At 68.7% G+C, this 9,403-nt stretch overlaps 1 protein-coding gene across 2 annotated transcripts; it reads left to right on the top strand.

Moving 5' to 3' along the window:
• The first annotated feature begins 418 nt into the window (after positions 1–418).
• Positions 419–9,156, top strand: LGALS12 (galectin 12). 2 transcript variants are annotated; one of them, XM_028137905.2, is made up of 9 exons: positions 419–487; positions 2,093–2,181; positions 2,289–2,502; positions 2,713–2,802; positions 4,067–4,105; positions 4,739–4,765; positions 5,303–5,391; positions 8,119–8,269; positions 8,618–9,156. In XM_028137905.2, the coding sequence occupies exons 1-9, from the start codon at positions 419–421 to the stop codon at positions 8,762–8,764; spliced, it is 915 nt and encodes a 304-aa protein (XP_027993706.1). In that variant the 3' UTR covers positions 8,765–9,156. The 2 variants fall into 2 exon arrangements, with proteins under 2 accessions (XP_027993706.1, XP_008158939.1); XM_008160717.3 differs by having other exon boundaries at positions 2,683–2,802.
• Positions 9,157–9,403: the final 247 nt, after the last annotated feature.

Here is a 9,403-nt window from a genome sequence, read left to right as displayed (position 1 = left end):
TGGGGAGCTGGGGCGGGGCCACCAGCCTGCTCTGGCCTGGGAGGGCTCCGGGGGCGGGCCTGGAAACCACACCTCCCCGGGCCCCCAGGAGCCAGCCTCTGCCCCCTCCACCCCGCTCTGCGACAGCCAGCCCTGTGCTTCAGGCCCAGAGGGGCCAGTCGGTCGGTTGGTTGGTTGGTTAGTGTGAGTTTCCTACCCGGACACGGATTTCTGCAGACAGCCCAGTCCGGCCTTCGGGGCTAGGCCGCGGGCGGGCGTGGCACCAGGAGTGGGTGGGCCATGCCCCCCCCCCCCCAGGCCAGCGCCAAGCAGCATTAGGACCAACAGCTGGACCCGCCGCCCGGGGCTAAGGAGTCAGCCAGCTGGCGGTGCTCCTGGAATCGGGACCAGCAGCTCCCGCTGGAGGCGCCCACCGCCCATGTCACCGGCAGAAAACCTGGACCCGCTTCCTGACCCCTTCATCCTGCAGCCGCCCGCCTTCCACCCGGTGAGCAGCCTCCTCCCTTCCAGCGGGCCGGCCTCCAGGTGGAGGGATGGGGAGACCAGCCCTGGGCCAGCTGCCCCAGCATCTGCCCTCCAGCTCCCGAAAGGCCCTCCTGAGCTTGGCAAAGTGCTGACCAGCTGCTCCCACTTGGGTGTGAGTGACTGCTGAGCTCACAGGGTGCTTGCATTTAAAAAGCAGTAGAGCTGTGACTAGGAGCATCTGGGGGAGTGGGGGAGCAGGAGGGCCTGGGGGAGTGGGTAGTATTGTTGGGGGGACACTGAGCACCTGGCAGGGAGTCAGGAGGGAACTTCCACCTCAGGGATGGGGCGGGCTTAGCTTCCTCCTCCCGCTGTGTCCGTGGGGATTTGTGGGAGCCTGGCTGAGCTTTGCAGAAGGCTGAGCTGCAGGCGACGGCACCCTCCCCGGAGGGGGCAGGAGCCCTTTCTCCCCACGTGGCCTCTTCTCTCACAGGAGCCCAGCAGCTGTTACAAGCTGAGCCTGGAGCCTGGGGAGCGGGAGGGACAGGGAGCCAGCCCAGCCGAGTTGTGGGTGCTCTGGCCTTCGGACCTCCCACATCGCTCCAGGCCCTAGTAATCGGGGGAAGCAGCGGCACCCCGCACTCCCCCCTCCATCTGTCCTCCTCCATCCTCCCCCCTCCATCCTCGCCACCCCCCAGCCCCTCCTTGCTTTCCAGGCTGCAGCTCCCGCCCAGTGAGGTCGGAAGGTTGGCGACCGCAGGTGCAGGTGGCTGGGCCTCTGGAGGTGCTGGCGGTGGGGAAACCGCCCGCTGTGCACCTGCTGCAGACACCTGCTCAGAGCCCACGCTGTGCCAGGCCGGGCACTGAGCCCACAGAGGGAGAGATGGGGCTGCGGCTTTGAGGGCCTTGTGCCTCCCACGGCCAGCCAGCCACACGTCGCCCGTGAGCCGGCGGCAAGGGCCACGCTCGCCAAACCGGCAGCGTTCTGGAGCACGGGGAGGGGAGACCAGTTCAGACACTAGAGGGTGTGGTGCCAGAGAAGGTGCCAGGAGCCTCGAAGGTCAGGGCGGAGGAAGCAGCCGGAGAGGCGTGTGTTTTGTGGCTGCCAGGCAGCTTCGAGGTCAGTGTCAGGTTCCTGTCCAGGCGTCCCCATCAGGGGCCACGCTCAGGTCCCCGCCTGTCCGTCCCCCTGCCTCCCGGGTCCCAGGCTCTGGCCGGGGAACCGTCCTCAGGGAGCCTCGCTAGCCCACTCCTGGAGGCCAGGGTGCCAGCAGTGGGCACCGAGCCTCCCTGGGCACGGCTGTGCCCTAGGCGCCGGGGGAGGGGCTGGGCTGGTGGTGGGAGGGAGGGGTTGGGCTGGGCTGGCGGGGGTGGGGGCGTGGGGGGCGCACAGAGGAGCTGAATTTGGCTTTCCCAGGGCTGTGTGGCTTCGACAGGTGGGGGTGCAGGAAAGGGGAGTGGGTAGAAGACCACATTCCAGAGAAAACTAATCCCCCAGCTGCTTGGGGGGGACGGGGGGGGGAAGTCAAGTTTTCTCGTTCTTGTCCCTCCCCCCCCTCCCCCCGTGATATGGGGCCCCTTGGCCTCTTCTCCGACCACGTCAGTCAGGGTGGGTTTCTCCCTCGTTCAGGTGGTTCCTTATGTCACAACCATTTTCGGCGGCTTGCGCGCGGGCAAGATGGTCATGCTGCAGGGCGTGGTCCCGCTGGACGCGCGCAGGTAAGGGGCGCTCCCCGGAGCGGGCTCAGCCCAGGGGGCGGAGCGGGGGCTCCTCCCTGCCTCCGGGCCTCTGGGCGGAGTGCCCTTCAGAGCCTCGCCGCCCACAGGTTCCAAGTGGACTTCCAGTGCGGCTGCAGCCTGCACCCCCCGCCCGACATCGCCATCCACTTCAACCCCCGCTTCCACACCACCCAGCCGCACGCCATCTGCAACACGCTGCAGGGCGGCCGCTGGCAGGCCGAGGTCCGGTGGCCCCGCCTGGCCCTGCGGAGGGGAGCCAGCTTCCGCATCCTCTTCCTCTTCGGACACGAGGACGTGAAGGTGAGGGCACGGGCCCGTCCTTCCGTCCGTCCTTCCGCCCATCCTTCCGCCCATCCTTCCTCTGCCGAGTCCCCACGGCACTGTGTTCAGGGGGTGGGGGAGGGTCAGGTACCCAGAGGACCAAGGAGCTGCCCCATCCGGGGCCTGATGGGAGCTGCGCTGAGCGGCCCCGCCCTGCAGGTGAGCGTGAACGGCCGGCACTTCCTCCAGTACCGCTACCGGCTCCCGCTGTCCCGCGTGGACACCCTGGGCATCTTCGGGGACATCCTGGTGAAGGCTGTTGGATTCCTGAACATCAACGTAAGTTCCCGTGGGGCCAGGGCCGGCGGGGCAGTGGCCTCTGACCCCCTCGGACATGTGGGCAGGCCCGGGACCCCCGTCCGCCCCAGACAAGTCCTGTCGCCCCAGCTGTGGCCAAGGTGGGGGGGTTCGTGGCGGTGCCAGATGTGAGTGGGGTGAGGGCGGGAGAAGGTGACGACAGGAGGGGCCCAGGAGCCGGGGACGGAAGTCCACACCGGGCGTGGGGTTCGTTTAACACGGGGAGCGGAGGTCAGGAGGCGTGGCACTTGGAGACGTGGTGCCGAGGGGCCCCGACATAGCAGCTGGCTGTCACTCCCCCTGAGGGGCGTGAAAAGCCAGGTTTCTGGGGGCCGAGGCCAGAGATTCTGATTCCAAGTCTGAGATGGAGCCTGGGAACCCACGAGGCCAGCTCTGAGCACCACTGTCCAGGCCTGTGGGCAGCACTCAAGGCCCAAGCGACCTCTGCCAGCATCTGGGCCAGGCAGGCAGGCAGGCAGGCAGGCAGGCAGGCAGGCAGGCAGGGCCAGGCAGGCAGGCAGGACCAGGCAGGCAGGCAGGCAGGCAGGCAGGCAGGCAGGGCCAGGCAGGCAGGGCCAGGCAGGGCCAGGCAGGCAGGCAGGCAGGCAGGCAGGCAGGCAGGCAGGCAGAGCCAGGCAGGCAGGCAGGGCCAGGCAGGCAGAGCTAGGCAGGCAGGCAGGGCCAGGCAGGCAGAGCCAGGCAGGCAGGCAGGCAGGCAGGCAGGGCCAGGCAGGCAGGCAGGACCAGGCAGGCAGGCAGGCAGGCCAGGCAGGCAGAGCCAGGCAGGCAGGGCCAGGCAGGCAGGCAGGGCCAGGCAGGCAGGCAGGGCCAGGCAGGCAGGGCCAGGCAGGCAGGCAGGCAGGGCCAGGCAGGGCCAGGCAGGCAGGGCCAGGTAGGCAGGCAGGGCCAGGCAGGGCCAGGCAGGCAGGCAGGCAGGGCCAGGCAGGGCCAGGCAGGGCCAGGCAGGGCCAGGCAGGGCCAGGCAGGCAGGCAGGCAGGCAGGCAGGGCCAGGTAGGCAGGCAGGGCCAGGCAGGCAGGACCAGGCAGGCAGGCAGGGCCAGGCAGGCAGGCAGGCAGGCAGGCAGGCAGGCAGGCAGGCAGGCAGGCAGGGCCAGGCAGGCAGGCAGGCAGGCAGGCAGGACCAGGCAGGCAGGGCCAGGCAGGCAGGGCCAAACAGTGGCCCCGGGGGTGGGGGTGGGGGGCAGCAGTTCTGATCCCGGGGTTGCCTTTTCTCTTTCCCAACAGCCGTTTCCAGAGGGCGGCAGCGAGTACCCAGTTGGATATGTGAGTCTCTTGGGAGCAAGGTGGGCCCTTGTCCCAGACACCAGAGCTGAGCCCCTGGTTCTCCCTCCCCCGGCGTGACCTGCCCCTCGCCTGCTGGGCTGCTGGTCCCCTGACACAGGCCCAGCTGCCCCTTCCCTCGCTGCATGGTTGCCATGGATACGACTAGCTCTGCCTTGGCCCCTGGAGAGCCTGGATTGGCCTTGCCCAGCACCCAGCTGTCTCCTGGGCCAGCTTGGGAAGAGGAATGGGGGAGGGGTGCCCTGAACGGGCAGGCCCCGCATTCATAGCAGAAGATCCCTGTAGATCGGAGCTTTGATTCCCACAGCCAGCCCACGAGGCGGCTGGGCTGGGCTGGCCTGCGGGGGTGAGGGTGGGCAGTTGGGGGGGATGAGGCGCAGGTATTGCCAAGGCCACGTGTTGAGTGAGCGACAGACCCTCTGCCAGTCCCTCCCCGTGTCCAGAGCTGGCGTCCATCTGAATTCACGAGGGGCCCCCGGGGTCCCACTCGCTCACCTGCACTGTCTCCGAGAGAGACCAACCCCACAGACCCCCGTTTTTAACAATTGTGTCCAGCGTCTCCCTTTCACTGAGCGAACCCCGCCTGACCTCCGCGTCCCTCTTCTTCCCTTACAGCCCTTCCTGCTGGGGAGCCCCAGGCTGGTGAGTGAGCGCCCCCAGCCCTCACCTGCCCTCGGGTAGGAGGCCCCCACCTGGCAGGAAGTGCCCCCCCCCACACCAGGGTTCTCCCTCCCTTCAGAGAGAAGTGCGGCCGCGGGCGGCTGGCTGCGCTCCAGTTCCCCTTGACCTTGACCTTCATTCTGCTCACAGTTACTGGATCCTCCCGGGCCAGGCTCCAGGGTAGAGGGACAAGCCAGCCCCCAGGCCTCCAGCTGCTCACAGGCTGGTGGGAGGCAGACCAAGGAACGGGCCGTTACAGTTCGGGGTGCAGGATGGGGGGCATCGCACAGCGGCAGCGAGCTCACCCTGGAAAGGCAGGGAGAGCAGGCAGAGGCCAGGCCCGCAGGGTGTCGGATAAACGGGCAGAGCCAAGTCCCTCCAGCTGCAGGCCTAGAGGCAGAGACTTACCTGCTCCAGGGCCCCCCGCCCCTGAGGGTGGCCCCCAAAGCTGCTCCTGGGGGTGGCAGCCCTCCCTGAGCCCTCTGTGAGTCCCCTCAGTCGCCTCCCATGTTCCTCCAGGAGGTGCCCTGCTCACGCCCCCTCCCCCGGGGCCTCTGGCCGGGACAGGTCATCCTGCTGCGGGGGCTGGTCCTGCCGGAGCCCAAGGAGTGAGTGTGCCGACGGAGGAGGGCGGGACCCTGCGCCGCGCCAGGCACCGGGTTACACGCATTTGCCTCTTCGCCTCCAAAGCCACCGTTCACCCCGTTTGACGGAGGAGGAGGAGCGGACTGAGGAGCGGAGAGGAGTCAGCTGGTCGGGGTTGCAGAGCTTGCACGAGGCGGGCTGGGATTGGGGCCGGGATCCAGCTGCCTTCTGGGCCCCAGCAGCCCCGGTTCTAGTAGCCCTCGCTGGGGCCTCCCCGGAGAGGCACGGGCTGAGCCCCGAGAGGGTGCGCCCTCCAGCGGTGACACAGCGCACGGCTTAGGAAACAGCAGGCGCCCAGAGAGGCGGCCAGGCGCTGGGGGTGGGGACTTGGAGGGACACGGTAGCCAAGGAGACGCTGCCAGCTTCTCCCCTTGGGGGCACCCCTGCTCCATCCCCAAACCCTGCCCTCTTTTCCCTTTCCTGGAACTGCTTTGGACATCCTGGTTTTTCTGGGCCACACTGCCTCCTGGGTTTGACGGGGGGGGGGGGGGGGGGGGGGGGGGGGGCGGGGCGGGGAGTCGGGGACCGCCTCTGTGCTCCCACTCTTCCCGTTGGCTCTGTTACTGTTTGAGGTCACTGACCTCACTCAGCCCTTGCCCTCCTGCCCCGCCCTGGACAGCGCGGGCCTCAGAGCCCGGCTCCGCGGGGCTGGGTTCCTGATGTTGCCTCCTGCACCGTGTGGTCTTGGGTAGGCACCCCTCCTCTCTGCGTCGGGGGTCCTGAGTTTCCCCACCAGGAAAACAGAAGGAGAAATAATCCCGGTCATACAGGGAACGCGACTGGTTCCCAGGGATAAAGAGCACCTTCCCCTGTCCCCCCATAACGCGGAGGCATGAGGCCAGGCTCCTGGTCCAGCTCCGAGGCCCGCGGTTACGAGGGACACGGCCAGTGATGTAGCTGCTCGGCCGCCAGGCCCGTGAGCCCGCGGGCCCTCTGAGGCCGGACCGGTGGCGGAGCAGGCTGGGGCGCTGGCGGCGTGGAGAGCACGTGTCCACAGACCTCGCGTGACAGATGGGATCATTTGAAGGAGAAGCTGGGAGCCGTCCTCACACAAAGGCTCGCAGTTGGGAACAGGGAGTGGCCTTAGAGCGGAAGAGTAGTGTGGACCAGCCGGACACTTGTGCAGGCCGCCTGGCCGGCCCCCCACAGCCGGGCTCGCACAGTGGCTGCGGCAGGTTTTCGGAAAGCAGCTGTGGCTGGGCTGCGGCAAACGGGGCGAGCATGTGAGGCGCGGGCCTCAGGTGCACTGAAGAGTGTCCTCCTCCTCTGACCCCTCCCCCCAGCACTGAGGATCTGGGGGTTCGGCAGCAGCCTCGGAGAGCTCCCCCAGAGCTCCCCCGGGCCTCCCGAGGGAGTCGGTACCCACGGGGCTGTGCTGGGCAGGGCTGAGGGGGGACACTGAGGCCCCCAAGGGTTCTCAGGCCACTGGGGAGACAAGGCCTTTCTGGGGAGGAGTCTGGGGAAGCGGTGGGTGGGGCTGGCCGGCTCCTGGCCACTGTGGGCTGGAGGCTCCCTGCAGGCCCCTCTCCAGGGTCCCCGCCTTCAAGCTTCTGCCCGGCGTCGAGTCCTTGCCGTCTTCTTCCCAAAGCTGCACATGCATGGCGTGCCCGCCAGGAACAGGTTCCAGAAGGGATTCCCTGAAAGGGCCCCCCCCCCCCGCCCCGAGGCAGGCTCTCCCAGGCTCCGCGCCCTCTGAGCCCGAGGCTCCTCTCCACTCCCAACCACTTCCTGCCCAGGGCTCGGGCCACAGTGTCGGGGCTGTCATTTCAAAGAAAGTGACTGGAGCAGAACCTGGCTGTCCTGACAGGCGGGTGCCAGGCGGCAGAAGGACACCCCCTGCCCCCCGAGTCCTGAATCCTGGCTCACACCCCGCCGGAAGCCCTGCAGCTGTGACTCGTAGCAGGGAAGTCCTCTACCCTCCCGTCCTCCTCCGAAAAGTGGGCTGACACACCCCAGCACAGGGTTTTGGTGAGGGGTCCAGAAAAGCAAACACTGCATCTACAAAGCACCTACTGCGTGCCAGGCACTTGCTACGTGTCACATACATTGCCTCCTCTGCTCCTCGCAGCGCCCTCAGAGGTGTGGTCTGGTATTTTCACATTGATTTTATAGCATTTTTAAATGATAGGGGTAGTTTGAATGCTTGTTGTTCAGCAGCTGCAGTTCTGAGCACTTGGAGTTAAATGTGTTAACTCATTTAATTCTCCTCACCACCCCACAGACAGGTGCAGTCCTGTTGTCGTCCCCATGCTACAGATGGGGAAACTGAGGCACAGAGCCACTGACTTGCCCAGGCCCGCGGGGCTGGAGAGTGGCCGAGGCAGAGCTGAGCCCAGGCGGCCTCACTCTAACCCCTGCGCCGTTTGCAGAACACTTAACACGGGCCCTCAGGAGGCGCTGGCCATCGCTAGTACCGCCATTATCCCTGTTCCGAGGAGGGAAACTGAGGCTCGGGCGAGATCGTTGGCTCCCCCGGGGTCCTGCAGCCAGTGTGTGGCCACGTGGGGGTTCAGTCTCCACGTGGGGTTCCCACAGGCGGTTCCCTCCGCACGGTCGGGGGTCCAGAGCTGCTTTCTGGGGGCAGACCCGCCCAATCTTCCAGCCGCCCCCCCAGCTGGGAGCGGGGGTGGGGGAGTCAGGGCGTCAGGGCCGGGGAGGAGGCTGAGCCCCTTCTCCGCTCCTGCCCGCAGCGTCACGCTGAGCCTGCTGGACGCGGCCGCGCGGGTGCCGGTGGCGCTCAGGGCCTCCTTCGCGGACAGGACGCTGGCCTGGGTCTGGCCCTGGGGGCGGAGGCAGCTGATCTCGGCCCCCTTCCTCTTCCACCCGCAGCGGTTCTTCGAGGTGGGTCAGAGCCAAGCGCCCCCACCCCCCGGGCACCGAGGAGGGGGTGCGTCCGGGGGGACCTCCACGCCAGGGCTCTCCGCCCGGGCACCGTGGCCAGGGACCCAGGGACCGGGCGGGGCCTGGCACCGGCGTCGGGCACAGCCCTGGCGCAGCTGCTGGAGCTGAGGCCGAGCTGAGAGGCCCCTGGTGGGAGGATGGTGACCAGCGGGCCGTTCTGTGCGGGGCAGCACCGGGCGCCCCGGGGCCCGTGGGGGGAGGGGGGCTGGCTGGGTGGGCAGCGGGGAGGCAGCGGGAGGCAGCGGAGGGCCCAGCGGGAAGCCGCGGCCTCACGCGCTGCTTTGCCAGGTGCTGCTGCTGTGCCAGGAGGGCGGGCTGAAGCTGGCGCTCAACGGGCAGGGCCTGGGCGCCGCCCGCCTGGGCCGGCAGGTCCTGGAGCGGCTGCGGGAGCTGCGGGTCAGCGGCACCGTCCAGCTGTACTGCGTGCACCACTGAGGCCCGGACAGGAGGCCGCCAGCCCGCGCTCTGCCCGCCCCTCCGAGTGCCTGCCTGTCGCCGCCTGCCAGGCCCAGCTCGCTTCCAGGGGCCGCCGGGGCTCCCCCCGCACCCCGCCACAGAGGGCAGGCAGGGGGTGTGAGGGCGCCTCCAGCTCTGCCCCCCAGCTCTGCCCGCCCCCCCACCCCCAGGAGCCGGGGGTTTGCCTCCGTCTTCCTTCAGGCCCGGAGAGGAGGCGGGTTGTGTACCCCGAAGGGAGGTACTCGGAGTCCTGGCCCAGGGCAGGGAGAGGCCCGCCGCCCTCCTGACAGCGGGGAGAGGGGCGCCCACGGACCCCAGGGTCGTCCTGGCCAGCGTCCCACCGCCCCAGGCTGGTGGCGTCGGTGTGGCTCTGCTGCTCACACGTCCTTCTTGTGAGAAGCCAGGGACGCGGACAGGATGGAGGGCGGGATGGAGGGCGAGGCGTGGCGGGCTTGTCCCATGTCGCAGAGCTGGCCCCTGGGCGCCAGGGCAGAAGCAGCTCCGTCCCCTGGTCAGCGCTGGCGCTCAGGGTCCCGCGGGCGGTCCTGGGTGTGCGGCTCCCCCGGCCGCAGCGCTGTCCCCGGAGGAGAAACACCAACCTGGGGTCGCCTCCTGGCA

Source organism: Eptesicus fuscus, chromosome 13, assembly GCF_027574615.1.
Source record: "Eptesicus fuscus isolate TK198812 chromosome 13, DD_ASM_mEF_20220401, whole genome shotgun sequence".
NCBI lineage: Eukaryota > Metazoa > Chordata > Mammalia > Chiroptera > Vespertilionidae > Eptesicus > Eptesicus fuscus.
The sequence above is the reverse complement of the archived record's forward strand: the minus strand, read 5'-3'. Positions and strand labels throughout refer to the sequence as shown.